This window comes from Canis aureus, chromosome 16, assembly GCF_053574225.1.
Source record: "Canis aureus isolate CA01 chromosome 16, VMU_Caureus_v.1.0, whole genome shotgun sequence".
Lineage (NCBI taxonomy): Eukaryota > Metazoa > Chordata > Mammalia > Carnivora > Canidae > Canis > Canis aureus.
This window is the reverse complement of record NC_135626.1, coordinates 11,602,032-11,628,445: the sequence shown is the minus strand read 5'-3', so window position 1 is coordinate 11,628,445 and position 26,414 is coordinate 11,602,032. Positions and strand designations below refer to the sequence as shown.

General features: G+C 50.7%; 1 protein-coding gene across 5 annotated transcripts in view; it reads left to right on the top strand.

Moving 5' to 3' along the window:
- The window catches only part of CAMSAP1 (calmodulin regulated spectrin associated protein 1), a 63,377-nt gene that overhangs the window by 32,270 nt on the left and 4,693 nt on the right, over positions 1 to 26,414 (top strand). For 3 of the 5 annotated variants that reach the window (XM_077851349.1, XM_077851352.1, XM_077851351.1), the window contains 13 exons: positions 2,488 to 2,568; positions 3,567 to 3,599; positions 6,216 to 6,357; positions 13,751 to 13,890; positions 13,979 to 14,075; positions 18,232 to 18,409; positions 18,755 to 18,846; positions 19,338 to 19,422; positions 20,418 to 22,803; positions 24,140 to 24,276; positions 24,519 to 24,727; positions 24,850 to 24,952; positions 26,203 to 26,318. In XM_077851349.1, the coding sequence (XP_077707475.1) occupies positions 2,488 to 2,568; positions 3,567 to 3,599; positions 6,216 to 6,357; positions 13,751 to 13,890; positions 13,979 to 14,075; positions 18,232 to 18,409; positions 18,755 to 18,846; positions 19,338 to 19,422; positions 20,418 to 22,803; positions 24,140 to 24,276; positions 24,519 to 24,727; positions 24,850 to 24,952; positions 26,203 to 26,318 (3,799 nt within the window). The remainder of the gene's footprint in view (positions 1 to 2,487; positions 2,569 to 3,566; positions 3,600 to 6,215; positions 6,358 to 13,750; positions 13,891 to 13,978; positions 14,076 to 18,231; positions 18,410 to 18,754; positions 18,847 to 19,337; positions 19,423 to 20,417; positions 22,804 to 24,139; positions 24,277 to 24,518; positions 24,728 to 24,849; positions 24,953 to 26,202; positions 26,319 to 26,414) is intronic. The other 2 variants (XM_077851350.1, XM_077851353.1) reach the window with 1 other exon arrangement.

The following is a 26,414-nucleotide window of genomic DNA, read 5'->3' as shown; positions in this document are numbered from 1 at the left end:
GCTGTCATCACCAATTTCAAACGTTTTGATCATGTCTAGAAGGAAACTACCCATCACCACTCACTCCTTGTCCCCACCCCAGCCCCTGACAACCACAGACCTGCTTCCTGTCTCTGTGGAGTTGCCAGCTGAGGGAATTACACACCAGCAGGACCATATACTGCAGCCTTCTGTGTCTGGCTTCTTTCGGTGTCATGTGTTCTCCTGCCACCCAGGTCGTAGCATGCACCGGTACTTCATTCCTTTGTACGACTGAATGGTCCCTCCGTTGTGCAGATGAGCCATGCTGTCTCTGTGTACTCATCAGCAGATGGGACGTTGGGGTTGTGTCCACTTTCTGGCTGTCATAGATAGTGCTGCTGTGGTCGTTTGTGTATGAGATTTTGTTTGGATGTGTGTCCAAGTTTCTTGGGTATTTAGGGATGGAATTCCTGGGCGGAAACTCAGTGTTTACCTTCTTGAAGGAGTGCACCATTTTACATTTCTTCAGCAGTGTCTGAGGCTTCCAGTGTCCCACGTCCTTGCTGGCACTCAGTTTCTGATTATTTGATGTGCACCGTTCTAGAGGATGTGAAGTGGTGTCTCGTGGCTTAGGTCTGAATCTCCCTAATGATGGGAGCTTCTTCTCATTTCCATGTGCGTGTAGGACATTTGTAGGTCTTCTCTGGAGAGAATTCTCTTTATATCCTTTGTCCATTTTGAAATCAGATTCTTTGTCATTTTATTGTTATAAGAATTCCTTTATTTGTTCCAGATACTAGATCAGTGACTTTTGTCTCTGGTTATATTATTATTATTATTTATTTATTTTTTTAATTGATTTTATTTTTTCATGAGAGACACAGGAGAGGCAGAGACCTAGGCAGAGGGAGAAGCAGGCTTCCTATGTGGGACTTGATCCCAGGACCCTGGAATCACACTCTGAGTCGAAGGCAGATGCTTAACCACTGAGCCACCTGAGTGCCTCTGTCTCTGGTCATATTAAAAGTCCACTTATGGTTCCTGTGTTCTTCCTGGCCCTGCCACTCACCACAACTTTGTGAACTCACACACCGGTCATTTGGAGCATGGTGCATGGAGGGCTGTAGAGATCTTCTCAACGTTGTCAGATCTCGTGAACGGTATCAGAAATTACATTCGTTAACGTCACCATCAGTCTAATCGGAAAATCCTTTCCACAGTAGAAAGCTGTCTAGCAAATGACAGAAGCACATTTTCCAAAGTATTTTTTATTATGAAAAATTGTAAATGTGAAGAAATATACAGAGAACACCCATGTACCTACACTTAAATTTTACATTTTGTGATACTTGCTCTATTATTTATCCATCTGTCCATCTCTTTTGATTCACTTACTTTAAAATTTATGTATATTGATTTTTCTTCTTTTTAAGACAGATTTTCTACTTTCTTGATTGATTTGCTTGAGTTCATTTATCTGTATTCTTGTTTATTTGTGTTAAGATTTATTTATTTGAGAGCAAGAAAACACTAGTGGTGGGGAGGGGTAGAGGGAGAAACCTGATGCTCTATCCCAGAACCCTGGGATCATGACCTGAGCTGAAGGCAGACACTTAACTGACTGAGCCACCCAGGCGCCCTATCTGTATTCTAGTTTAATAAAACATTAGTTCTCTGTTTTTTCATTTGATTGTAGCTTTGACCACATCCCTTGAAGCATTGATGAGTATTTTTCTCCATGATTTTATTTATTTTTTAAAGATGTATTTATTTTCGTGGGGGACAGGGTAGGGGAAGGACAGAGGGAGAAGGAGAGAGAATCCTTAAGCAGATTCCATGCTGAGTGAAGAGCCCGACTTGGGGCTTAATCTCGGACCCCAAGATCATGACCTGAGCCAAAACTGAGAGTTGGAAGCTCAACCGACTGAGCCACTCAGGTGCCCCTCCATGGTATTATTTTATAATTGCAATTTTGATTTTATCTTTGGGTTAATCATTCAGGAGAGAATACTTTAATTTCTAATAAGCTGTATTCGTTGTTTAAGGGGTGTACAATTAAATTTTACTATTAATGTTTATTTGGTGTCACGTGTGAATGGGTAGGGGACATGTGAGCTACCTGCGAGGCTCAGCAGCAGGGTGTCCCAGCCACATGGTCTCAGCAGTGGCATTTGCTGATGGTGACAGCTTGTACTATTTGTGCGTCCCAGGCTTTCGCGATGTGGCTCTGTCATGAGGTGGCAAGTGTCACAAGATGTGTAGAGGCACGGAATGTTTCCTGGAGTGGCAGGCCAGCTTTGGTCCCCACATTGAGCCCAGATCCTGTGGAATACATATATTACTGCATATGTATAATTGTCTTAAATGATCCCTGTGTCTAAGGGGACACAAACAAGCGAGGTGGGGGGGTCTCCGGGTGGCAGAGTGAAGAAATAGATGTGAAGATATGGAAGCCATTGCCCTTTTATTTATTTTATTTTTTGTTTTTTGCCATTGCCCTTTTAATGCTTTTTTCTTCTATTTCAGGTAAATCTTAAAATGAGAGAGATAACAGAGAAAGAAGTTAAGTTAAAACAGCAGTTATTGGAAAGTCCAGCTCATCAAAAGGTAAAGGGTGAATTTAACTGTTCTGGAATGCCTCTAGTTAACATTGCTCCCAGTTTGAAAGAATTGTGTCGGTGTTGACTCCTGGCTTATTCTCTATTTGCACTGCCCCAGAGAGGAGTGAGACTCCGAGGTCTCCTGGCAGACTGGCTCTGCAAGTGCCTTGGAGGTGGGCATGGCAGTGTGCTCCTCGTTTCTCCCTGGCCAGGGGGTGGTCTTGTATTTAACTTTGGAGGGTGACGGAGACGTTGGGAGGTATTAGAAGCTCAAGAATGGGGAGTGGACAGGGTTACCTGGGAATTAGCTTCTAGATTTCACCAGTTGAGAAGATTGCCTGCTGTCAAAGGTGCCCTTGAAGATCCCTTATATTGCCTCTGAGGCCCAGTGTAGCTGGTGGTGTGTCTCTAAAACCCTGCATGGAATTCAGGCAGATAATGTTACGTGTCTCATGAAATGACACAGATGGTGCCTTAGACATTCTGGTCATTTCTGTCCCATCCTTTCCCTATGATAGTATTTTTTTTGCTAATAAGCAGGTGTGTGACTGAATCCATCGTAAACATGTAATGTGGCCTGATTGCATCTCTGGTCTCAGCGTCCCCTTGCCGCCTCCTCTTGCTCCTGGATTCTGGGGATGCTGGGGGCACCACACCCTGGGCCACACTTTTGTGAGCCCCTGTGTTGCTCAGATGGGCACAGATGACGCACTGAGAGCCTCTCTGAGTTGCAGTTGGCACCTATCCTTCGTGATGCCTGGCCCATGCCGAGTTTCCAGGGCTTCCTTTGCTCTTGCAGAGGCTAGTGTTGTGGAGGTGCCTGTGCCCTTCCACTTCCATCATGTGATGATAGAGGGTGTTCAGGTCACGGGCCCCGGACAGGACTTACCTCTCAGAGGACATCCCAGCTCTCTTGTGAATGTGTGATGGTGTGTGTGATGCGGTCCATCCGTGGCCTGCCTGCTGTGACACTCTCTCCTGCTTCCTCCCCTGCTTCCTGAGCAGTCCCCCTCCAAGTGGTACTGGAAGTTAGTGCCCGTAAGTGAACTCCGTGCGCGCCAGCTGCATCCAGACAGCCATCCTGTTGCAATCACTTGCTTCCATTAAACAGCTACTCACACCTGAACCTGTTTCTTTTGTTTAATGTCCTCTTTGGTATTGTTGCTTTTCTACAGTATGAGTGATAACCTGATTCTGGGCTCAATAGGCTTTTTGTAGACCACACTCACTCTGGTTTTGCCCAATTTCTTAGGTAATTTTACAGATAGAGTTTTGTGTTTCTTCTTATGGACACTTACTTTTTTATGCAATGGACATAAAAGAGGATCCATCCCTATTCTAGCAGATACCAGAAGGAATCCTCTAATTTCCAAGTTACTTATCTTCCCTAATGGTGGTATTTAACGTGACATCTCTTAGTGTAACATGGGTCATCTGATGAATGCAGGTAGCGTGCCTCGTGGAAGGCTGCTCGTGTGGCAGAGAGGGACCTCCTTCTTCAGAGATGTCTGCTGGGGTGTGTGGAGCAACCCTGCTGCCTGCCCGCCAGCCTGAGGAGGGCAAAAGGGCAGCCAGGCAAGGGTCTGAATTGGATCAGCAGGGATACAGGATTTCTGGAATCCAGCATAACATTAAATAGGAATTTTCCCAGAGAAAGTTAGAGTCGTGATTTGGATCTACAGTTTTAGCTGTGCTCTACTTTGTTGTGTGTTTTAGAAGCAGAGCCTGTTTGTTACACAATTCCTGTGGAAAACTATTTGGCACTCCAGGTGGTGCATTTTAGAATGAAGTTTTGGAACACAGGTCTTTATGGAGACCTTAATTGCCCATTCTTTTAGTTTAACTATTCGGACCAGGTGGTCCCCTGAATTTTATCACAAGGGAAATACCATGGCTGTAAGCTGGTCAGCGGGATCCATGTGGTCTGTTCTGCTTTGTGGCCAACTTTGGGGATGACCTTGCTTCTCTTGGAGATACTGAGTAACAAGGAAGAGGACAGCCTTGTTAGTATTTACACACCTCTTCACTTCTGAATCCTGAAGGCCAGAGAGGTAAATACTAAGTTACGTTATTTAGTGAGGATATTGTCAGAAATTGAACTGTCCTGTGAGAAGCTAGGTCTCAGCTAAGATCTTACAGAAACTGAAAAAGGTGACCAAGAGCAGTGAGCCTGCAGGTTCCCTTGTGGATGATGGTAGCCATGGCTGTGCCCACAGCGTCCAGCAGACGGGCTGGTGAGGATGGGCATGGGAGGGTGTGGTCAGGCCGGCAGGCTGAGACGCATTGCCCTGGTGGCTGCGGCCTGGAGGTTTCAGTGAGCTGGCTTGGAGGTAGTAATCACACAAGCTCTCTGGATCCTGCAGTTCAGTTGTTTTCCCTTATTTTAAACACACGCCATCCATCTTCACTGGAGAAGCCATTTGCTTTACTGCATGCTGTGGTCACTCACCATGTGTGCTGTCTCGTGTGTGTATGTGTCTGTGGAGGCCTGGCCTGGCGCATGCCCTTGTGCCCTGCATGCTGCAGCCCCAGACCAGCCCTATGGGCAGTGCGGGCGGGCTGCCTGTTGTAGCCTGTGTTACGGGCCCTGAGAAACAAGTTAAAGTCTCCGTCAACACAGACTTCACAGACATGAAATAAACCGTATTCCTGTTTTGAAAAAATATGTTAGGTGTGTCTTACGCCAAATATTAGTATTGATTATTCTCCCCTGTACATTTATTCAGACAACTTTAAATTCTCGATTGCCGAGAGAGATGGTTTTTCTTTGGGTTGAACCCCTCTGCCTAAGTCTCAGAAATCCACAGTCGTTAGTATGGACTGCTGGTTTTCTTTCTCTTGTTGGTATTGTGTACTTTCTTCCCTTCAAGAAGATGCAGCTGTATTGTGAATGTTAACGCAGAAGAACCTGAGCGAGCGCGCAGCAGGACGTTTGGGACAGGTGACTGCGTGGACTCCCCTTCCTTGGCGGCTTGTGTGTCTGTACACACGTAACCAGACATTGAGTTGTGGGGGCCACGCTGGGAGGCTGGGGGTGGCTCAGAACACAGTGCACACCCTCTCCTCCGAAGGCAGAAGTATGGAAACCTTGCAAAGCCCCCTGTCTCCCAGAGCACCTTGCATGCATTCAGTCTCCTCATGCTGTGCCGTAGTTCTCAGAGGGTCCAGTTGATGTATACATGACATTTTGTCTAACCTGGTTTGGAGAATTTCTCAAACCGTATATTAATGATGTTTTGTACTTTTCTTGATGGCTGAGGTTAATGCTGATAATACTCAGAAAAGGAGTAGTAAGGCGGGTCTTCTGAGCCTAAGCTTGTTCACCATTTAACTTGTTTCTCATTCGTTCAGAGTGTGCGGCTTTTGATAGCATAGCCGTGCATTCTGCCTCTGCTCTTGTGTGCCCCTTAGCCCCGGATGGCCTGGCGCCATCAGCAGTCAGTTGCTGTCTCCCAGGTTAGCCATGGTGCTTGGTTCCCTGGATCTTGGCATGTGTGTTCAAGGCAAAGGATGTCATCCAGACTCTCGAGCTTTTCCCATGTGATTGCCGTTGTTCTGACCGTCATCCAGTAGGCATTACATGAGTTCTCAGAATAACATCAGTCGTTGTGAAGGTACATCATGTGCAGACTGTTTTCCTTTTATCAACTGCAGGTGCGCTATCGCCGAGAGCACCTGTCCACAAGGCAGCCACCCTACTTCCCATTGTTGGAGGACCTGATGAGGGACGGCAGCGACGGGGCTGCTCTCTTGGCTGTGGTCCACTACTACTGCCCAGAGCACATGAAGTTGGACGGTGAGTGCAGAGCTTCCCCTGGAGTGGACCTGGGTCCTCCAGGAGCATCACACGCACACTGGTCCAAACATGTAAAAGATGGGGAGTAGCACACTCAGTCTTGATACCATCTGGGATATTCTCATACAGATTAAAAAAAGTACGAGGATGATGTGCTTATACTTAACTTGCATTCTTTTATCTCATGGAGAAATTGGACTTTGAAAGTATTTGGGTAAAGTGTTAAGTATGTGACTTTTCTTACATTTTGGAAGGGTTGGAATTTTGTCTGTCTTGCTACAATTGGTTTAAAACCTCTAGCAGCAGGGTGCCTGGGTGGCTTAGGTGGTAAAGCATCTGACTCTCCATTTCAGCCGAGGTCTTGATCTTAGGGTTGTGAACTCAAGCCCTGTGTTGGGCTCCATGTCCTACTTGAACAAAAACCAGCTAGAATCTTGTCTGGGGTTGGGAAAGTGCAGAATCTGATCATGAACGACTCCTGTGTTAGGCTGGTGACATTACAGTGCCAGTGCGTCTCTTAGGCACTCACAGCCTGATGGCAGAGCAGGGAACCCCATGACAGCAGATGCCTGCCGGGGCCTTGGGCACAGGAATTCTGATTTATGTTTGCTAAGCATCCTCTCTCAGAGGGAGGGAGATACAGGCCAAGAGCTTGTGCAGCCAACTACCCTACCTGTGAAATATCCAGGGAATGGAGCAGAAGTTGGTCCTGCCTCAACTACAATAGTGCTGGATTATATAGTTTTTGTAGCTAAAACGATAGTTGAACTTGAAAGAAAGGGAGAGTCTCTAGTTCCAGAGAGGGTCTCTGTCGTGGAGTGAAAATCCTGAGTTGACCCCTGTCAGGCCTCTCATGCTCATCTGGCCTCGGGCCCGTGCCCATGTGTGTTTGTGAGCATTGTGACCAGACCAGGAAAGGGACTAGGAAAGGCCCACGTACTGGCCATGGAAAGATACAGGAGGCTTGTCTGAGGACTGTGGCCCTAGGCCTGGCGTGAAGGTCTTTCTTGAGGAAACAGCTGCCAGCGTGCATCAGGGGCACGAAGGGGTTGATACGTATGCTGCCTGTGTGGCAACGGGAAGGTTCTTCCTGAACTAAGCCCATCACTAGTGGAAGTCTTAGGTGGGGCACGAGGGAGAGTGGAATTGTGCTTATGGGGCACCTCCAGGAGCCAGGGCCACCACGTACCCACAGAAAGTAACTACCCCCTGCTGAAGATGAGCTCATGGGAGAGCAGGGCCATGTGGAGAAACAGCCTGTGCAGAACCAGCAGTTACAACATGCAGGTTTGGCACCCAGGGGTGGGTGAAAAGGAGTGTTGGAACAAGAACACAGGATGCTCAAGATGACGAAGGACATAAAGGGTGGAACCCTAAGAGATGGGGGAGTGGGGTGGTTCAGTGTGTACTGGCACTTCCCTGTGTCGCCTTCTGTGTTCTGGGTCTTTCTCAGGTCTGCCTTCTGGCTCACCAGCGCAGACAGCTCCTAGCTTCCCTTGTGTCTGGCCTGCTCCTCTGACCTGTCCATGAATGTCTAGCAAGAGGGAGTTCTGGGATCCCTGGGTGGCGCGGTGGTTTGGCGCCTGCCTTTGGCCCAGGGTGCGATCCTGGAGACCCGGGATTGAATCCCACGTCGGGCTCCCGGTGCATGGGGCCTACTTCTCCCTCTGCGTATGTCTCTGCCTCTCTCTCTCTCTGTGACTATAATAAATAAATAAAAATTAAAAAAAAAAAAAAAAAGGAGTTCTCATGAAGGAGGAGGTGGGAGCCTGGGAGGATGTGGCGGTGTTGATTGAGCCTTGTGGCGTCCAACAACAGCACATTAGTGTAGGTTTTAAAAATGTCACAGTCCTGAGTTCAGTTACAGACACTGACTAATGGAGCCACGGATATGAGTGGAGGAAGACCATGGAAGATTCAGACAAGATGAACAGGATTGGTCCAGTACACACACTGCCACAGCAGACGCTCTTTTAAAATAAGCAACCCAGGGGGTGGGGGCTGTCTGTAAAAAATGGACTTGATTAAACCCCCGAAAGAAACCTCAACAGATTGCAGAGAATGGATACCTTTCCCACAATGCAGTAAAATGAGAAATCTTTCTCCAAATCTTTAATGCTTAAAAACCAAAGAAGATACTTTGAAATATTTGTGGACCAAAGCCATAGTCATAGTGGGGTTCTCTTGTGTGCGCTCCACAGGGCAGGGTGTTTATCTGTTTTGTTCAGTGACACGTCCCACCCATGTCACTCGTGCCTGGGATGGGTCCATGTTCAGTAGACGCTTGTTGCATAACGAGTGAACAACACACACCCGAGCTTGTGTGCAGTTGCAGGCCACCGGGAAAGGCAAACGCATGGCCTCAGGGCACATTCTGGAAAATGAGGAATCTCAAAAATGAATGAACTAGGTTGATCTAGTGCATTAGGAAAGAAGCCCAGAGAAAGTGGAAGGAAGGAGAATGAGGAGTAGTAGCTTTCTCTCCCCTTCGGTGGTCAGAAATCCCCGACACAAAGGAGCTGAATTGCAGATTCCATCTTGGAGAAAAGCAGGACACATCTGGAGCATCGAGCACCTAATTACGGAGCAGCAGAGGAGCTCAGGCCAGGGAAGCAGGCCAGCCCTCCTGTACATCCAGGAAGGGCAGCTGAATGGACGTGCGAAGGACGTGGGATACAGCGGTGACTTGGTGGAGGTTCTTGCAATGACGGACTAGTCCTGTCGCCTCCATGAGGCAGTGGTGATCTCCCCACAGACCTTGGGAGACGAGTGTATGCTCTGGGGGTAGCTGAGCACACAGCTCTAGGCTCAGATGTCTCACGTACAGGCAGGCCTGAGGTGGCATGCTGAAATCAAGGCCTTGTGTAGACTTCTTCATACTGGAAGGTGGAGCTGGTTCTCCTCTCCATTTGCTTGCCCCGGGAAGCCACTTGTCTTCATTAGCTCCGTGGTGTCAGTCGGCTTACATTCAAAATGGGGAAGGACTCATTGATGAATAAAGAGGATACGGTACCTGTACACCATGGAATGTTATGCAGCCATAGAAAAAAAGGAAATCCTGCCATTCATGACCACACGGGTGGACCTAGAGGGTATCAAACTAAGTGAAATAAGACAGAGAAATATAATTTCCCTTGTGTGGGGAATGTGAAAAACCAAACAAAACAGAAATAGTGGTAAATACAGAGAAACAAAGTGGTGGTTGCTGAGGGGGGGTGGGCGCCATAGGTGAAGGGTGAGGAGGGCAAACCTCCAGTTAGAAAGTAAGTCACGGGGTGAGCAGTAGGGCACAGGGCGTGCAGTCAGTAATGCTGCAACAGCCTAGTGCCATGTCAGTTGGTGACTATACTCCCCGCATGAGCGTTTTATGTCTGTGATTGTTGAGTCACTGCTCTAGATCTGAAACCGATAAGATATTGTATGTCACTTATACTTTAAAAAATTGTAATTTCCCTCTCATCTTCCTTACTTTCATCATATCAAGTGGGATAAAATAAAGCTCTTGAAGACATTTGATTTTTACCAGCATTTCTTTGTATTACCAATTTTTTAAGTGAACATGTGTTTTATATCATTCATGGCATATTGACAGTTTTTATATCATTGAATGAATAAATGCATATGCAGTGCTGAAAAGACAACGGGGAAGGATTCGCCTCTGCAGACACCAGCCTTGTGCAGAAGTCTCACAGCCGCTGCCCTTTGACGGCCCCCCAAGAGGGCCTGCCTGCCGCCTCACCACAAAGCCTACTTTCGGCCCTCTTACCCTCGACTCTGGGTGGCTGCCAATCCCCAGACATTTGAGAAGGGCACCAGCCTGAAAGCGAGACCAAGTCAGCAGAGGCCGTGCAGGAGGGCAGGAGAAAACACGGGAGGTGAGGGAGGGCCCTGAACCTGTGGCCGGGGACAGGGTGCTGGAAGAGACTGTCGGGAAGACAGGGTCAGATACAGGTGTGCAGCATAACTGGGCACACATGGACTCTTGGAGATAAGATGTGGCTACTGATATTTAAGAGTTTGTTCAAGTGCCGGAGGCAGCTTTGGAGAGCTCTTCCCGAGAGTAGATCTCAAAAGCAAAGTGGACAACAGGTGAGAAGAGGTGGAAAAGTGAGGGGACAGGAGGGCGGGAGAACTTACCGTGGACAAGTTCAGAATGTGCAGGAAACGGTCTGTTAGAAGCCGCTGGCCACCTGTGATAGATGGGATGTGAGCTGGCAGGTTCTCAGCCCGGACAGCCTGCTGCAGACAGGCTCCATCTACCTAGTCTGCCCTCGGGGTCCTGCCCTCACAGTCCTGCCTCTGGAAGCCACCGGCCCTGAGTCCTGAACAAGGAGGGTCTGTTTATGGTCCTTGGAAGAAGATTTAAACTATATTCTTAGATGCCGAGAATCGGTGTACAGATTGTGATTTCCTTGGATTGTTTGTTACCAGTCCAGTAAATGTATTTTTACAGAAATGGACAAAGTACCGTAAAAATTCTCGTGGAAAAGTGGAGGCCAAAGGGGCACGGTTAGTGTTTTGTAACATTTTGTTTGGATAGGTTTACGTTTACAGGAGGAGGTGCAAGGAATGCTTGCTGTACTTTACCAGATGTTCTTGCTGTTAGGTTTTCATCTGAACCTTTGGAGAAAGACTTGGAGGCAGTACCGGGAAAGCTGACGCACTATGGCATGGTCCCCTCAGATTCTGTCAGGCGTCCCGGTGCTCTCCCCACCGCCGCTGCTCCCCGTGCAGCCTCAAGCCCAACCCGCTGCCCGAGCAGGTGTCCAGCCTCTTTGCAGCGCCCTGTCATCTGCAGCCGGTTGCCAGTCTTTCTTGTCTTTCTTGGTCTTTACCTTTCCAGGAGTACAGCAGCTTCTTTAGCTTGTTGAGTGTCCCTTGTTTGGGTCTGTTATGTCCTCCCGGTTAGTGTCAGGGCCTGCGTTCTCAGCAAGAATGCCCCAGAAGGGGTGTGTCTTCCCAGGGTGGGCCCAGTGTCAGTGAGCCCTTGGGTCAGGTGGTGTTGCCGGGCTTCTCCAGTCTAAGACCACTAGTTTTTGCTTTCATTAGTAGTTTGGGGAAGGGGCTCAGATTGAAAGCCTGTTTCTCATCAGGCTTTGCTCTGCTGGTGGTCCTCTCACATGTATCTGTTAGTCTGTGCTGCAGGGGGTGTAGTCTTCCCGCCACTGCTCGTGTGTTGATTTATATCAGGAAGGCCTCACAGGTTCTTGTTGTATCCAGTGGATTATAATCCATGGGTTCATTATTCTGTTGTGGGTTATTGCAAGTTTCAGGCAAGTTGATTTTGAAGCATAAGAATGTGGGTACTTGTCCCTGTAAAGACCAAGTTTTGTTGAACTTTACATTGGCCACACTGGGTGGCTTGGGCCTGGGAGAATCACATGGCCTGGAGGAGCCAGACTGGTGGCATTCCAGGGGCCTGGTGCTGGTGAGGCGCAGAGTGCCATGGAGGAATGGCCGTCCGTGGGGGAGGCTGTGTGGCCTCAGTCCACCTGAGGTGGGCGCCCCTGCCTTGGGTGAGAGACCTACACCTGAAAAGCAAAACTTTGGAATTTTGAGAGGATAATACAGGAAAATATTTTTAGGACATTGGTGTTGAGATGGATTATTGAAATTACAAAAAAGCACGAGCAATAGAAAAGATTACATTTAATCATAATACAGTTCAATGTGCCGACAAAGGAACAGTATGAACAAAATGAAGCAATAAATAATATCCTTAAAAAATATTTGGAACAGACATACGTTAAAGGATCATCATATAAATCCTCTGGTAACCACAATGAGTAAAGAATTTGTACAAATTAAGAAGAAGATGGACAACCTTGGGAGAAAGAACAGGCTTCTGGTAGAAGAGGAAGTCAAGAATGACCCCATACTAGTGGCCAGCGATGCGCCATTTTGGAAGGGAGGATTTCACACCTGCCCAGGTGGTGCTGGCAGGCGGCAGTGGGCAGGTGGCCAGGTGTGCAGAGCGAAGGTCCTGGTCCTGCCAGCCCCTTCTTGGAGTGTTGCAAGTGCTGAGAGTGCACACAAATTTGGTTCTCCCAGCGTAATAGTGAAAATCGTAGGATGCTGTATAGCCATTCACATGAACGATGAAATCTGCTCCTGTCAACATAGATGTCTTGGAAACTTAAAACTGAGTTTGGGGGAAAAACAGGCTATGAAATGATGGGCGGAGTGTGTTCTCCTATATGTAAAACTCAAGAAAGCCAGGTCAGCAGTGTCGTGTTGATGGACACACAGCATTTGTGGCAATGTTGACACCCATGTGGGAGGGGGTCATGCAGCAGGAGGGGGGGTAGGGGTGGGCTTCAATATAGTCGGTAGTATTTTATTATTGAGAGGAAATATCTGAATCAGATAAGGTATGGTAGGCACTTTTTCCATCTGTGTGGAGGGTACTGGGGTATCTGACCCTAATATTTCATAAGCAGAATTTAAGGTAAGGAAGCATTTCTGAGCAGTATCAACATGCTCAGTTACCCAGCTTCTCAAGGTTTCTCTGGAGAGTTGACCGTGCAGGGTGTGGTGTCAGGCCCTGTCCATCAGAGACTGTGGCACACCACGGTCGTGCTTCTAGAAATAATTATTGAAATTATTATTTTAGTAGTTATACTTCTGAGCTTGTTTTCTTATTTAGGTGTATTTGTGGCAGAACCACCATAAGCGCTCAGCGCAGCTCCTTCTGCATTAGTCCTGAGCTGTGTCCTGGTGTTTGTTCTCCGCCCTGTCCCCCAGCACCCACTCTCCCAGTACTTGACACCCAAGCAGGAATTACTCATTGGAGGGTCTGGCCCCCTGCAGAGCCATGTACATGATAGACTGTCCCACCCCAGATGCCAGGAGCTGCAGTCCCAACCTTTTGAACGGAGGGAGACTTCTGCTGGGTGTTGTCTCCTGATTTTTTTTGTGATCAGTAGTATTTGCTATTATTCCTTGGAGAGCCTGGTGTTTCCTGTTCTGTGCTCCGCCCCCCTCACCCCCCCAGTGGAGATCACTTCAGGCAGAGGATTTCCAGTTGGTGAAAGAAGCTTGGTAGAACATTAACTAGCGTGCAGCAAGGCCCTTTGATAAACTGCAAGGTGGGGGCCGTCTATTCCAGAGCCCCAGTCTTAGATCATGGAGAGTTTCTCTTAGGCTTTTTAGATGTTAACAGTTAAATTCAGATCCTGGAGATGCTCAGATCTTTTTCTTGAGTGTTCCCTTTCTGTATTTAGTGTCACTTGTATTCTCTGTGATCTTTAAGTCTGTAGTGCTACCCTTTTAAATACTACCATTCCCTCCATTTAAAATGTGTTCAGGGCAGAACTAAACATACATACACGTATGCACACTTAGGGTGGAGACCATCTTTGTGATAAATCGTACTTTTCTCTTTATCCGTCAGATATATGCTTGAAGGAGGTAACGTCGATGGCTGACAGCCTGTACAACATCCGGCTTCTAAGAGAGTTCTCAAATGAGTATCTGAACAAATGCTTCTATCTCACCTTAGAAGACATGCTGTATGCTCCCTTAGTGTTGAAGGTAGCCGTGAATTATTAAAGACACATTTTTTAAAACCATTAGTGAATAAGCTACTTACGGATCCTTGTTTTTGTATGTTTTCCTTTAGCCGAACGTTATGGTTTTTATTGCTGAGCTCTTCTGGTGGTTTGAGAACGTCAAACCGGATTTTGTTCAGCCCAGGGATGTTCAGGAACCGAAAGATGGTGAGTGACAAACCTTCTGGGAATTGGTAGCTGTTTTGTCCGAGAGATGCCAGATAGAGAAGGTCCCCTTCGTGGGTCTCTGCCTTTCCATATGACATGGTGTTGAAGTGCTTTCTCCTGGGAATGCGGAGAGCTATGTTGCTGTCTTCACTGCCTGTCTGCTGCTTTTGCACTGTGGCCCATAGCAGTTACTCCAAGAGCTTTTCACAGGAGTGTGGCTTTGGGCCTGTGCTTATCCTGTAAAATCAGAATCCCAGCTTATTTGGAGAAGAGCTTCTGGATGGTTCTGATTAGCCTCCTTAGTTGGGAAGCTCCACTCTTGTCCACGAGAAAGAAATAATCTTACCATGGGTAAAATAAATCTGCCAGCATTTGAGAATCTATAAAGATTTAAGAAGATAGGATGAGAGAGTATCTTTATGTCTTTGTGAGTCCTTATAAAGAATCTAAAAAAGTGGCAAAGGAAATAATGAGAAATACAGCCACATTAAAATTAAGGTTTTCCTTTTATTGAAAGAAGATAAAGAGTTAAAAAAAAAAAACAACTGGTCACAAGGGGGAGAAGATGCTTACAAAATTTACATAGGTACCTGGTACCTAGAGCATATCCCTGGTACTTGGTATAACTGGTACTCAGAACTTATACCTGGTACCCAGGCATATCCTTGGTACCCAGTATAACTGGCACCCAGAGCATACCCCTGGTACCCAGTATAACTGGCACCCAGAGCATATCCCTGGTACCCAGTATAACTGTTACTCAGAACTTATACCTGGTACCCAGAGCATATTCCTAGCACCCAGAGCATAGATCTGGTGTCCAGAGTGTATACCTGGTACCCAGTATAACTGGCACCAAGAGCGTATCCCTGGCACCCAGAACTTATACCTGGCACCCAGAGTGTATCCCTGGTATCCAGAGTGTATACCTGGTACCCAGTATAACTGGCACCCAGAACCTATACCTGGCACCCAGAGCATATCCCTGGCACCCAGAGTATGTAAAAAGCTCATGCATATCAGTAAGAAAAAAGAATAGAAGAATGAGCAAAAGACTAGTAGCTCAGCAGAGTCGTACTCCAAGTGCCTGATAAACTTGTGGAAACATGCTCAGCCTACTTAGTGAAAACAGCAGTGATGAGCAGACACCCCAGCAGCTTGGCTGTGGGATAGTGGAACAGTGTGGGGGTTTTGGGGGGAGAAGGCAGGTGTGGTACCCCCCTTGCCACTGCCACCCAGCTCAGGACCCTTAGCACCATGTCTTCCTTGAGAGCCCGGTAGCCCGTTCTGCCTCTGCCAGTAGGGCTACCTCACCTGCCTGCCTCCCCACCATGTCCTGTGCAGTCACGCACTGCCCGTGACCCTTCCCTGTGCCTTGGACCTTGCCGTGCTCTCCCAGGCATCTCAGCATCCCCCACCCCTGCCCCCACCCCCACGGGAGTTCCCCCGGCAGCGAGGGTTGAGAATCACCTTTGGAGCAGAGCCAGCGCAGGAGTTGCAGATGGGAAACTGCAGGGTGTTGATCGTAGGGTGTTGTGACGTGTGCTCTCACCTGGAAGGGCTGGCCTCTGAAGGATGGGAGGTGGGTTGTTAGACCAAGTGGGAAGGAGGCTTGGAGGTAGCAGTGCAGGGAGAGGGAGCGCGTGTGAGGCTCACTCTGGGATGTGGTCTGCACAGCGGGGCTCACGACGGTCCCTCCCCCCCGGCCCCTTTCTCTGTAAGGCGTGTCCTGGTCTGATGCTGGCCGTGTGGGTGCTGGGCAGCCAGGTCATGCCATGAGCTTTTGGCTGTAGGTGCAGCTGAGCCCTGCAGAAAGGAGAGGCAGATTCCAAGCAATATATGTGTGTGTATGTCTGTCAACGTGAGTCACTGGTCTTCCCACAGTTGAACTTGGTAGAGTAGACATGCTACCAAGTGGTCATTTGGCCTTTTCGAGGACTGGTGCCCTCTGAGGGGCTCTGTGCTGGCCGCATGCCTGCCTCTTGCCTCCTGCGTATGGGTCCCCCCACCTCTGGCCCTTCATGCATGTGTCAGTGTGCTGGGATCTGATGACAGGCTGGCTGGCTGGCAGTGACCAGCAGCACCTTTCCACATTCTGAATTGACCCACCTATTCACCCAGCTTGGGCATTTGTTTTATCAGCTGGCCAGCACGTGGCTGGCTCTAGGCAGGGGCTGCGGGGCTGCAGGGCTGCTGGGGCTGTGGTGGAGGTCACAGGCAGCCTGAGGTGCCGACAGTTGGGGTGCGTGTTTGATGGCCAGTTCGCCCTCATTACTGGGAGTGTTGTGACAGTGCTCAGCTCGGGACAAATCATTTTGGATATAGACACTAGGTGTCCTGTGGTCACGGCACATGGTCTCTGCCATGCCCAGTGCATGCCAGGGCTTATTTTGCCTTTTTTTTTTTTTTTTAAGATTTATTTTTTTGGGGGGGAGAGAGCGTGTGCACACGGCACACATGTTGAGGGGAGGGGCAGAGGGAGAGAGAGAATCCCAGACTCCCTGCTGAGTGCAAAGCCTGATGCAGGACTCAATCCTGGGACCCTGAGATCGTGACCTGAGCCTGAACCAAGAGTCATATGCTCAACCGACAGAGCCCCCCCCCCCCCAGGTGCCCCAGGGTGTGGTGTTTGAAGCCACTGGAACCTGTAGACCGTGTGGCTCTCCTTCTGGTACCTGGAGTGCGGTGCCTGGGCCTGTGGAGGAGCGCTCTGTGCCCCCTTTACGGCATCTGTGTCACTAGGCAGGAGCAGGATTCAGATCGCCCTGTGTCACCTCTAGAACCCTCCTGCTGGATGCAGGCCCTGGGTGGTACAGTTTGTGTTTTACTTTGGATGGGATGACCTGGGTGCCCTTGACCCCTGGGCCCCCCGGTCTTGGTTCTGAGGTGTTGCTTGCCTGCTGGCAGTCTAGGGGGCCACCTGTGCTCAGAGCCTGAGGCCAGAGGATGCTGTACATGTTTCTGCCAGTGCAGCTACACTTGGGCCTTCCTTCCTGGCTGACTTTGGCCAGGACCCAGCTGGTTGCTTCCAAGGCAGCCTTGGGAATTGGAGATAGAGTCTATGGCTCTGTGTCCTTTGGGTCTTTGAGGGGGTGCTGGTGGTCACTGTCCCCCGATGGGATTAGGAGGAGTTGTGTTTTACTGCTGGGGCTGGAGTGGGGCGCAGCTTCTCGGGCTCCCCGCAGCATTCCTAGCACCGTGTGGCTGTTGCTTTGGCTATCATGTATGTTCATCCCCGGATGTAAGCAGGCAATCCTTTGGCAGCTGGACTTTGGTCAGCCTCTGCTTCCCTATCCTGGAAGGGCAGCAGTGATGCTTTGGGCCTCAGGGTGTCGGTGTGGACTCTCACCTGCGTCCAGCTGTCTGGGACATCTCCAGTGTCCCTTGTCCCCAGCACAGAGGCTCCTGAGTAAATGGTGTCTGTCCCTGAGGGGTCAGATTCTGGGGTCAGTGCTGGGTGGTCTTACCTCGGGGTTGTGGGTGCTCACCTCTGGTGACAACTCTTGTCTGGGTGGTTGGTTCCAGGCACAGACCCTGCCTCAGGCCCAGAGGTGGGGCATGTGGGAGCACCTCCTGTGGGGAGGGGGACTGCCCTCAGTACCCTAGCCGCCCATCCTTGGTTTCTTCTCCCGGGACAGGTGGACTGGTACTGTCTTGAGCCCGGGACAGCCGCAGTGGTCAGTGGAGGGGTGGTCAGAGACACCAGTCAGCTTCACCACTTCTTGCTCTAATCTGCGGTGTAGCTTTTAATTTTGGTATAATATTTGAAGTATTCATTACTGCAAGATACATTTGTTGAATTTGAAACCAGTTTTTTTGAGAAGTTTGGTTTCAAGTAAAAGTTGCATTATTTTTAGTTCTTTTTTTTTTTTTTAAGATTCTATTAATTTATTCATGAGAGGCACAGAGAAAAAGGCAGAGACACAGGCAGAGGGAGAAGCAGGCTCCCTGCAGGGAGCCCAGTGTGGGACTTGATCCCAGGACCCTGGGATCATGCCTTGGGCCGAAGGCAGATGCTCCACCACTGAGCCACCCAGGAGTCCCACATTATTTTTAGTTCTTATAAAAGCTGCAGGTTTTTTTTTTTTTTTTTAGGTGCTTCTGTTTTGAGTAACTGTAATAATGTGAACATTACTATAAATTGCCATTTGTGCAGCTAAAACAGTGTCACACCACAAGAGCAGTCGGCCTCCCATTCCAATCTCCAACGCCACCAAGCGCAGCTTCCTGGGCAGCCCTGCAGTGGCAAGCCCGGCCGACCCGCAGCCACCCACTCAGCCGCCAGCCGAGGGCGGCCCCAGGCAGCGCCTGCGCCCCGAAGAGCCTGAGCACCTGTGAGTCAGCATCCCGCTGCCCTTTTCCTGTCACTTTGTAGTTTGAATCACAGTGTCCTTCTGAAGGGGTGATGGAGAAGGTGCTGGGGGGTTGGCAGTGGAGGGCCCCCCAGGCAGGCAGGTGGTGATCACAAGTCACCGTGACCCCGAGTGCCACTTTTGGGGATATTTATCCCAGGTTTGAAGTTCTTGGTTCTCCTTTGGCTTGTTTAAGAATTAATTTTTCCCAGAGAAACTCTGGTTTCCTGGTTGATTGCTATGAATTCGTGCTGCTGTTTATTGTACATTTGCTGTGGATCTTGCAGACCGATCAGCCAGTGATGCTCTCCTGTTCTTTCCATTTAGGGGGAAAGGGGCCTCTGCCTTTAGCCCGTCCCACCCTTTACTGCCCCTGAGACAGAGACAGCAGAAGGCCGTGCAGGGGGAGGGCCCTCCTGGTAAGAGCACTGCTTCCCTCCACCCTCCTCTGTCCTTCCTCCTGTAACTTAATTGGAATAAGCGTTCTCAAGTTGAACCTTCCTACCGTGATGTAGTCATTTTAGTGAGAAAGATTATGGTAGAAAACATTTTAATTTATACTGATATTCCTTAGAAATTACAGTCTTTACAGTGAGAATATCATTAAAATCTAGTAAGTTGTATGAAGTATACATAAAGTTGCTACATTGTGCCTAAGCAAGAACTTCTCTATTGATGTTTACGTAAGTTCTGATTATGTTATATCATGATTTGGACTAATCCCTGAATTATGTGTTACTTATTGAAACTGGAAATTTCCTTTGGTGTGAGATTTACCTGCTTTTCTCAGGCAGTTCTGGGGTACTGGGTTAGGGTGCATTTCCTTAGAAATGGTTATTACGTTGAAAGAACTGCAGATGCTATGAAATCAGCCACTTAATATCGAACACCTTCTTTCCTCTACATGCAGATCAACGACACCGGTCCAATTCTTTAACCCGAATTGACGGGCAGCCACGGGGGGCAGCAGTAGCATGGCCAGAAAAAAAGAACAGGTGACCTCTGTGTTTCAGATAAGTTTCTGTGCATTCGTTAGGCTGACAGCAATTTTGCACGTGGGGTCCAAGGCCCCTGGGCTCGCGGAGACCCACCCAGGGGTCCGCGGGTCACCACCGGTTCCTGGTGGTGCTGGGGTGCTCGCTGCTGGTCTCACTCTTGTGACAGGGCTGAATCAGGGTCACACGTGGGCGTCTGGGCCAACAGGAGAGACAATTATAAAAGTGTGTCATGGGCAGCCCGGGTGGCTCAGCGGTTTAGCGCCGCCTTCAGCCCAGGGCCTGAGCCTGGAGTCCCGGGATCGAGTCCCACATTGGGCTCTCTGCATGAAGCCTGCTTCTCCCTGTGCCTGTGTCCCTGCTTCTTTCTCTCTCTCTGTGTCTGTCACAAATAAATAAAATCTTTTAAAAAAATAAATAAAAAATAAAAGTGTATCATGCTGTAGACTTTTTTATTTTACAAAATATGTTTTTTTTTTTTTAAGATTTTATTTATTCATGAGAGACACACAAAGAGAGGCAGAAACAGGCAGAGGGAGAAGCAGGTTCCCCACAGGAAGCCCGATGTGGCACTCGATCCCAGGACCCTGGGATCACACCGAGCCAAAGGCAGACGCTCAACTGCTGAGCCACCCAGGTGTCCCAAAAATATGAAAATTTTCAGACTAGTTTATTGTAATCTTTAGTCGTTTTTTAAAAAAAGTCTCAGTTTTAATTTCTAGTGTGATAAATATTAATATTGATAAATATATAATAAAAGCTCTCTGAGGCCCAGACTTTTAAGGGTGTAAAGGGGTCCCGGGACCTAAATGTTGAGAATTGCCACACTTAAGCTGGTCTCTGGTTGTCCCTCGCCTTGGGAAAGGGTTTGCTTAAATCTCCTAGACTTGAGATTTGTACTCTCTTTCCGTAACTAGCATCATCACCCAGTATGTTTGAGTCACCCTTTATATAGACAGTGGCATGTCCAATGGGCTGCTTTTCCCACGTTGCAGGCCTGTGTCTCAGCCAGCACCCTTCGCCCTGCATCATGCTGCCAGCTGTGACATGGACCCTGGCTCTGGTGACAGCGTCAGCTTGGCCCGCTCCATCAGCAAGGATAGTTTGGCCTCTAATGTCATTAACCTGACTCCGCAGAACCAGCCACAGCCCACAACGCTGAAGGCTGATGGGCAAAGCCTGCTGAACAATGTTGATATCGAGGATGAGGACGAAGAGCTTGTGGCCATCATTAGAACGGATGTGGCCCCCCATGGCGGTGAGCGGGGCCTGCCGACAAGTGCCAGGTCTCCCCACAGACTTGCAGACATGCTGGAAAGTAAGCCTGACAGTTTCTTCCTGGAGCCATTGATGCCGGCTGTGCTCAGGCCAGCCAAGGAGAAGCAGGCCATCGCCAAGGAGGAAGAGTGTGGAGAGGGGCGGCCACGGAGTTTCACGTCCAAGAGGCCCAGTGAGGGCCACCAGCCCCTGGTGCGCAAAAGGGCGCCCAGCAGTCACGGCAGCCGTGACTTGAGTAGGACTTTCACTCCGATCCCCTGTCCAGAGCTGCCTGTGGGCATGGATCCTGTGCCCACTGAGACAGGACCGCAGGCGGCAGGGGACGGCCGCGGTGGGCTTCTGGCCACTGGTGGTTTCGATCTGTTACCTCAGGGACAGTCTACTGACGGCTTCTTTCTTCACGTAGCCAGAGCCGATGAAGATGGCGAGGGCAGGTTCTGTGTTGGCTGTGCCCGGAGCCCTGGCGCCCACGACCTAGAGCCGTGGCCCGTCCTGAGGCAGGACTCTGACTCTGATGTGGCCGACTTGGACGAAGCTGAGCAGGATCTCATTGGCGAGGACCACCCCGTGCTCATGGGCAGGTATATCGGTGAGGAGGAGTCGGCAAAGCTGCAAGAGGACATGAAGGTGAAGGAGCACGAAGACAAGGACGATGCTAGTGGCCGCTCCAGCCCATGTCTGAGCACCGTGTCTCAGGTCAGCAGCGTCTCCATGGCCAGCGGCAGCGTGCGAATGACGAGCTTTGCGGAGCGGAAGCTCCAGAGGCTCAACAGCTGTGAGACCAAGTCCAGCACCAGCAGCTCCCAGAAGACCACGCCTGACGCCTCGGAGAGCTGCCCGGCCCCTCTGACGACGTGGAAGCAGAGGAGGGAGCAGAGCCCGAACAGACAGAGCAGGGAGCATGCCAGCCTCCTGGCCTCCGAGCTGGTGCAGCTCCACATGCAGCTGGAGGAGAAGCGGAGGGCCATTGAGGCGCAGAAGAAGAAGATGGAGGCTTTGTCTGCCCGGCAGCGACTGAAGCTAGGGAAGGCCGCCTTCCTGCACGTGGTCAAGAAGGGGAAGGCCGACGGCGCCCCCCAGCCCCGGAAGCCCGACCACTTGACGGGGGACTATGCCCAGCACAATGGAGAGGACTTTGATGGTGGAGTTTCCAGGACGGAAGAGTTCCTCCTGAAGGAGGAGGGGAGGGAAGGCGTCCTGCCGTCTCCGGACGTGGACACAGAGAGCCTGGTTCTCCTTCAGCATAAAGTGAAAGCCCCTGCCACCCTGCACGAGCTGGAAAAGACCAAAGTGCTCTCCGCCGCCCTGCTGGAAGATGCTGGTGAGGCGGTGGATGTGAGTGAGTGTGACCTGTCCATCGAGAAGCTCAACGAGACCATCAGCACGCTGCAGCAGGCCATCCTGAGGATCTCGCAGCAGCAGGAACAGCTGCTCATGAAGCCCCCTGCAGCCCCCGCCCCGGGCACAAAGCCGAACACCCAGGACCAGAAGGTCAGGACGGCGATCCACTTCGTGGAGCCGCTCTCTCCCCCTGGGACGACAGGTCACCGCAAACCACCTCGTCTTGGTCAGGGTCAGGGCCGAAATTCCCGCTCAGGGAGACCGGCTGAGCTGAAAGTACCCAGAGACAGACAGCAGGCTTCCTCCCGAAGCAAGACCCCGACACCCAGTATAGAGACCCTCCCTCACTTGCGGTCCTTCCCCCCTCGGATCCCCTCTGACCCAGGCTGGGACAGCGTGGCCGAGCCTGGAAACGACCCTCATGAGAAGTGCTTCTTTGACAGCTACAGGCTCCATGATGAAAGCAACCAGCGGACATTTGTCTCGCCTTCTTCCAAAGACGCAAACATCCTGTCTGAACAAATGAGCCTCAAAGAAGTTCTGGACAGCAGCGTGAAAGAGGCAGGTCTCAGCTCCCCTGCTGTCTCAGGGAAGGAGAATATCCCTGCAGATGAGCCCCCGAGGGGCAAGGCCAGTCTCATTGAAGTGGACCTCTCAGACCTAAAGGCCCCTGATGAGGACGGAGAGACAGAGGGCCCCCAGAGCTCAGTGGATCTCACCAGCGAAGGTGATCAGAAGCCAGGGGTCGGCTTCTTCTTCAAGGTAAACTGCTGCTGGTGTCTGTGTTAGGTGGTGTCAGGTGTCCTCTCTTGTCCTTGGTCATGCGGGTGCCTTAGAAGCTTACGGTCAGAGTGGGGCCTGGGAGGAAAGTGTCACTTGGCGAGCCCTGCGTGCTCTGTCACCAGGACCTGACTCCACTGGAAGTACCTATGGGCAGTGCCTGTTGGAGCACACGTGGCTGTGTGCCTATGAGGCTGTAGTGCTGGATAGGCCCCGAATGGGAATCCCACATAATTTTCATGTGCCGGAGTGTTCTTTTTCTTTTGATGGTTTTCTGATCCTTTAATGAAATGTAAACATTCTTAGCTCGTGGGCTCCGCGGGAGCCGATGGTGGGCTGAATCTGGCCTCCACGGCGAGTGTGAGAGCAGCCGGGCAGGTAGGATAGCTCTGGGGCGGCTGTGTGTTGGTCTCTGCCTTTCTTGTAGTCTTGTCTTTTCTTTCCTTTCCTTTCCTTTCCTTTTCTTTTCTTTTCTTTTCTTTTCTTTTCTTTTCTTTTCTTTTCTTTTCTTTTCTTTTCTTTTCTTTTCTTTTTTTTTCTTTTCTTTCTTAAGGTTTTATTTATTTATTCTTAAGAGACAGAGAGAGGCAGAGACACAGACAGAGGGAGAAGTAGGCTCCATGCAGGAAGCCTGATGCGGGACTCAATCCTGGGACACCAGGATCACGCCCTGGGCCGAAGGCAGGTGCTAAACCACTGAGCCACCCGGGGATCTCCTCTTATAGTGTTTTCTTAGGTAGAATGGGGAGGTGGGTTGTGGGAGCTTCCCTTCTGGTTTGCGTGTCTTTTCCCCTCAGGGCATAGGGTTTGTCTTCTCTCACAAGCAAGCAGGCTTTAGTGCTTAATGCTTTTTTTTTTTTTTTAAGATTTTATTTATTTATTCATGAGGGACACAGAGAGAGAGACAGAGACATAGACATAAGGAGAAGGCAGGGAGCCTGATATGGGACTCGATCCCAGGACCCCGGGGTCATGACCCAAGCCACCGGCAGATGCTCGACCACTCAGGCCCCTTTGCTTAATGCTTTAAAAATGTAATTGAATAAGTATCACTTCAGGGGTCAGTTGGTGTGTGGAAACCGAGGTAAACCAGACTCAGTAGGGAACAAATAGGTGATGGATGGGGCTGTTTTCTGGGTGGCTGGGTTATTCCTTAGTGTTTTAGCATCTGTGAGATGGGCCATCCTCAGGGAAAAAGGTGAGAACATGAGTGGACCGTGCATTAACCTGTTCTCTGAGCGCACACATCTGCTGCCGGGGAGTGTGCAGGGGTGTCGGGGGCCGTGTCCCGTGGATGACAGCTACTGCCGGCTTGTAGGACGAGCAGAAGGCAGAAGATGAGCTTGCTAAGAAGCGGGCGGCCTTCCTCCTGAAGCAGCAGCGCAAGGCCGAGGAGGCGCGTGTGCGGAAGCAGCAGCTGGAGGCGGAGGTGGAGCTCAAGAGAGACGAGGCCCGGTAACCTGGCTCCTGCCCGGCCCCCCGCCCCTGACGGTCAGGTTCCCCTTCCTGTCCCTCGGCCCCATCCCACCACCTCTCGGGGCTAGGCCAAGCTCTGGTTTACTAGCTTCTGGGCTCACCGCCCTTGATTCACATGGTGGTCCAGGGCTCTGGGTGCTTGTTCGAGAGTCGCAGCACTGTGTGGGGGTGCAGTGATGCAGGCAGGTGCCGGCCCTCTGAACGGAGCGCTGTGTCTACAGGCGGAAAGCGGAGGAAGACCGGATTCGGAAGGAGGAGGAGAAGGCGCGGCGGGAACTCATCAAACAGGAGTACCTGCGCAGGAAGCAGCAGCAGATTTTAGAGGAGCAGGGATTGGGGAAGCCGAAAGGGAAGCCGAAGAAGCCGCGGCCCAAGTCCGTCCATCGGGAGGAGTCATGCAGCGATTCCGGGACCAAGTGCTCCTCAACTTGTAAGTGGGCACATGTTGGGTATGTGGGGTGTGCGGGGTAGGGGGCCCAAGGTGGGGGGTAGGGGGCTCGTGGCAGGGGTGGGGCCTGCGGCGGCCTTGAGGCAGCTCTCTTGTCCCCGCAGCCGACCACTTGAGCCGGGCCCAGTCGGGATCCAGCCTGTCCCTGGCCTCTGCAGCAACCACCGAGCCTGAGAGTGTGCACTCTGGGGGCACGCCTTCCCAGCGGTAAGGGGTGAACATGGGGAGCGATTATGTGCTCTGGTTCTGTGATGGTTTCATGGGGACTCCTTTTTTTTTTTTTTTTTTCTATTTTTATTTTTAAAGATTTTATTTACTTGAGAGAGAGACCAGTGAGAGAGTGAGCACAAGCTGGGGAGGGTGGGGAGAGGGAGAGGCAGAGGGAGAAGCAACTCTGCTGGGCAGGGAGCCCGATGCGGGACTCGATCCCAGGACCCTGAGATCATGACCTGAGCTAAGGCAGACGTTCAACTGCTGAGCCCCCTAGGCACCCCCACCCTGATGCCTTTGATAAGTGCAGGCCAGGCACTGTGATGGGCACCCCCCACTAGCCTTCCCTGGGGTGTGGTTTGTGCCATGTGCCCCTGGTAAGCAGCCCATCAGGCGTGTTGTGCTTCCTCGGCCTGTTGAAGGTGATAGTTTCTGCTGCCCGGGAACACCTCCCTTTGTGACCGAACAGTAATTTGGGTAGATGTGCTGGGGACTTCGTTGGGACCACTGTTTGCTCAGGTGCCTGAGTACCCCTGCTGATAGCCTTGTTCTTCGTCCATGTGTGTGGCCTCCGTTTGTTCTCTGTCCTTTACTCTGTGTATCGTCCTATGGCCATGGCCACACCATCCTCCCTCTTCATGTGTTTGGTTGCTTGCTGTCCCTGGGACCTTGCACAGGCCACATCTCAGGGACTCTGGATCCTGCTTGGGGTTTTGTCCTACTGACCAGTCACCTGGGCTGGCTTCACCGTCAGCCCTGCTTCCTTGTGAGCAGCCGCATGCAGCACCCACCAGCTTCTGCTGTGCTCAAGCCTGTCAAGGATCAGAGCATCGTCGAGACCTGGGGTTTGGGGCTCCGTCCACTCTGTGCCATCTCCTTCCTTCTCGAGGTCTTGTCCCCTGTGTGTCAGCAGCACAGATGTCCCAAACTCTGTCCTCCAGCTTTCCCAGCTGCAGGGACACAGCACTGCTGCCATCTCTGTGGGGGTGGAGCCCTGGATGGACCCCCGATGGAGGTTGATGTCCCTGTAGCGTCTCTGCTTTGTCACTTGGTCCTACCTGAGGTGTCCTACTTTGCACTTTGCCCCAGGGCTGTAGTTGGGCTGCGCAGGCAGAGCAGACTGGTGGGGTCACTTGCCTGGTTGCCAAAGTCTCCTCCACATGGCCACTCCTTCCTGGCTTAGGTCAGGGTGGGTGGGGGTGCGAAGGGCTCCAACGACCATCCATACCCCACCCTTCCTTCCGCAGAGTGGAATCTTTGGAAGCCTTGCCCACGCTGAGCCGCAACCCCAGCAGGAGCACGGATAGAGACTGGGAAACAGCGTCGGCAGCATCCTCTCTCGCCTCTGTGGCCGAGTATACAGGTAACAGACGTCACGGGTGCATCCCTGCCTGGTCCCTGCTTGGCGCCCTGGCACCTCTGTAACCTCCCAGTCCTTGTGGCCGCACCCAGGAGCGTC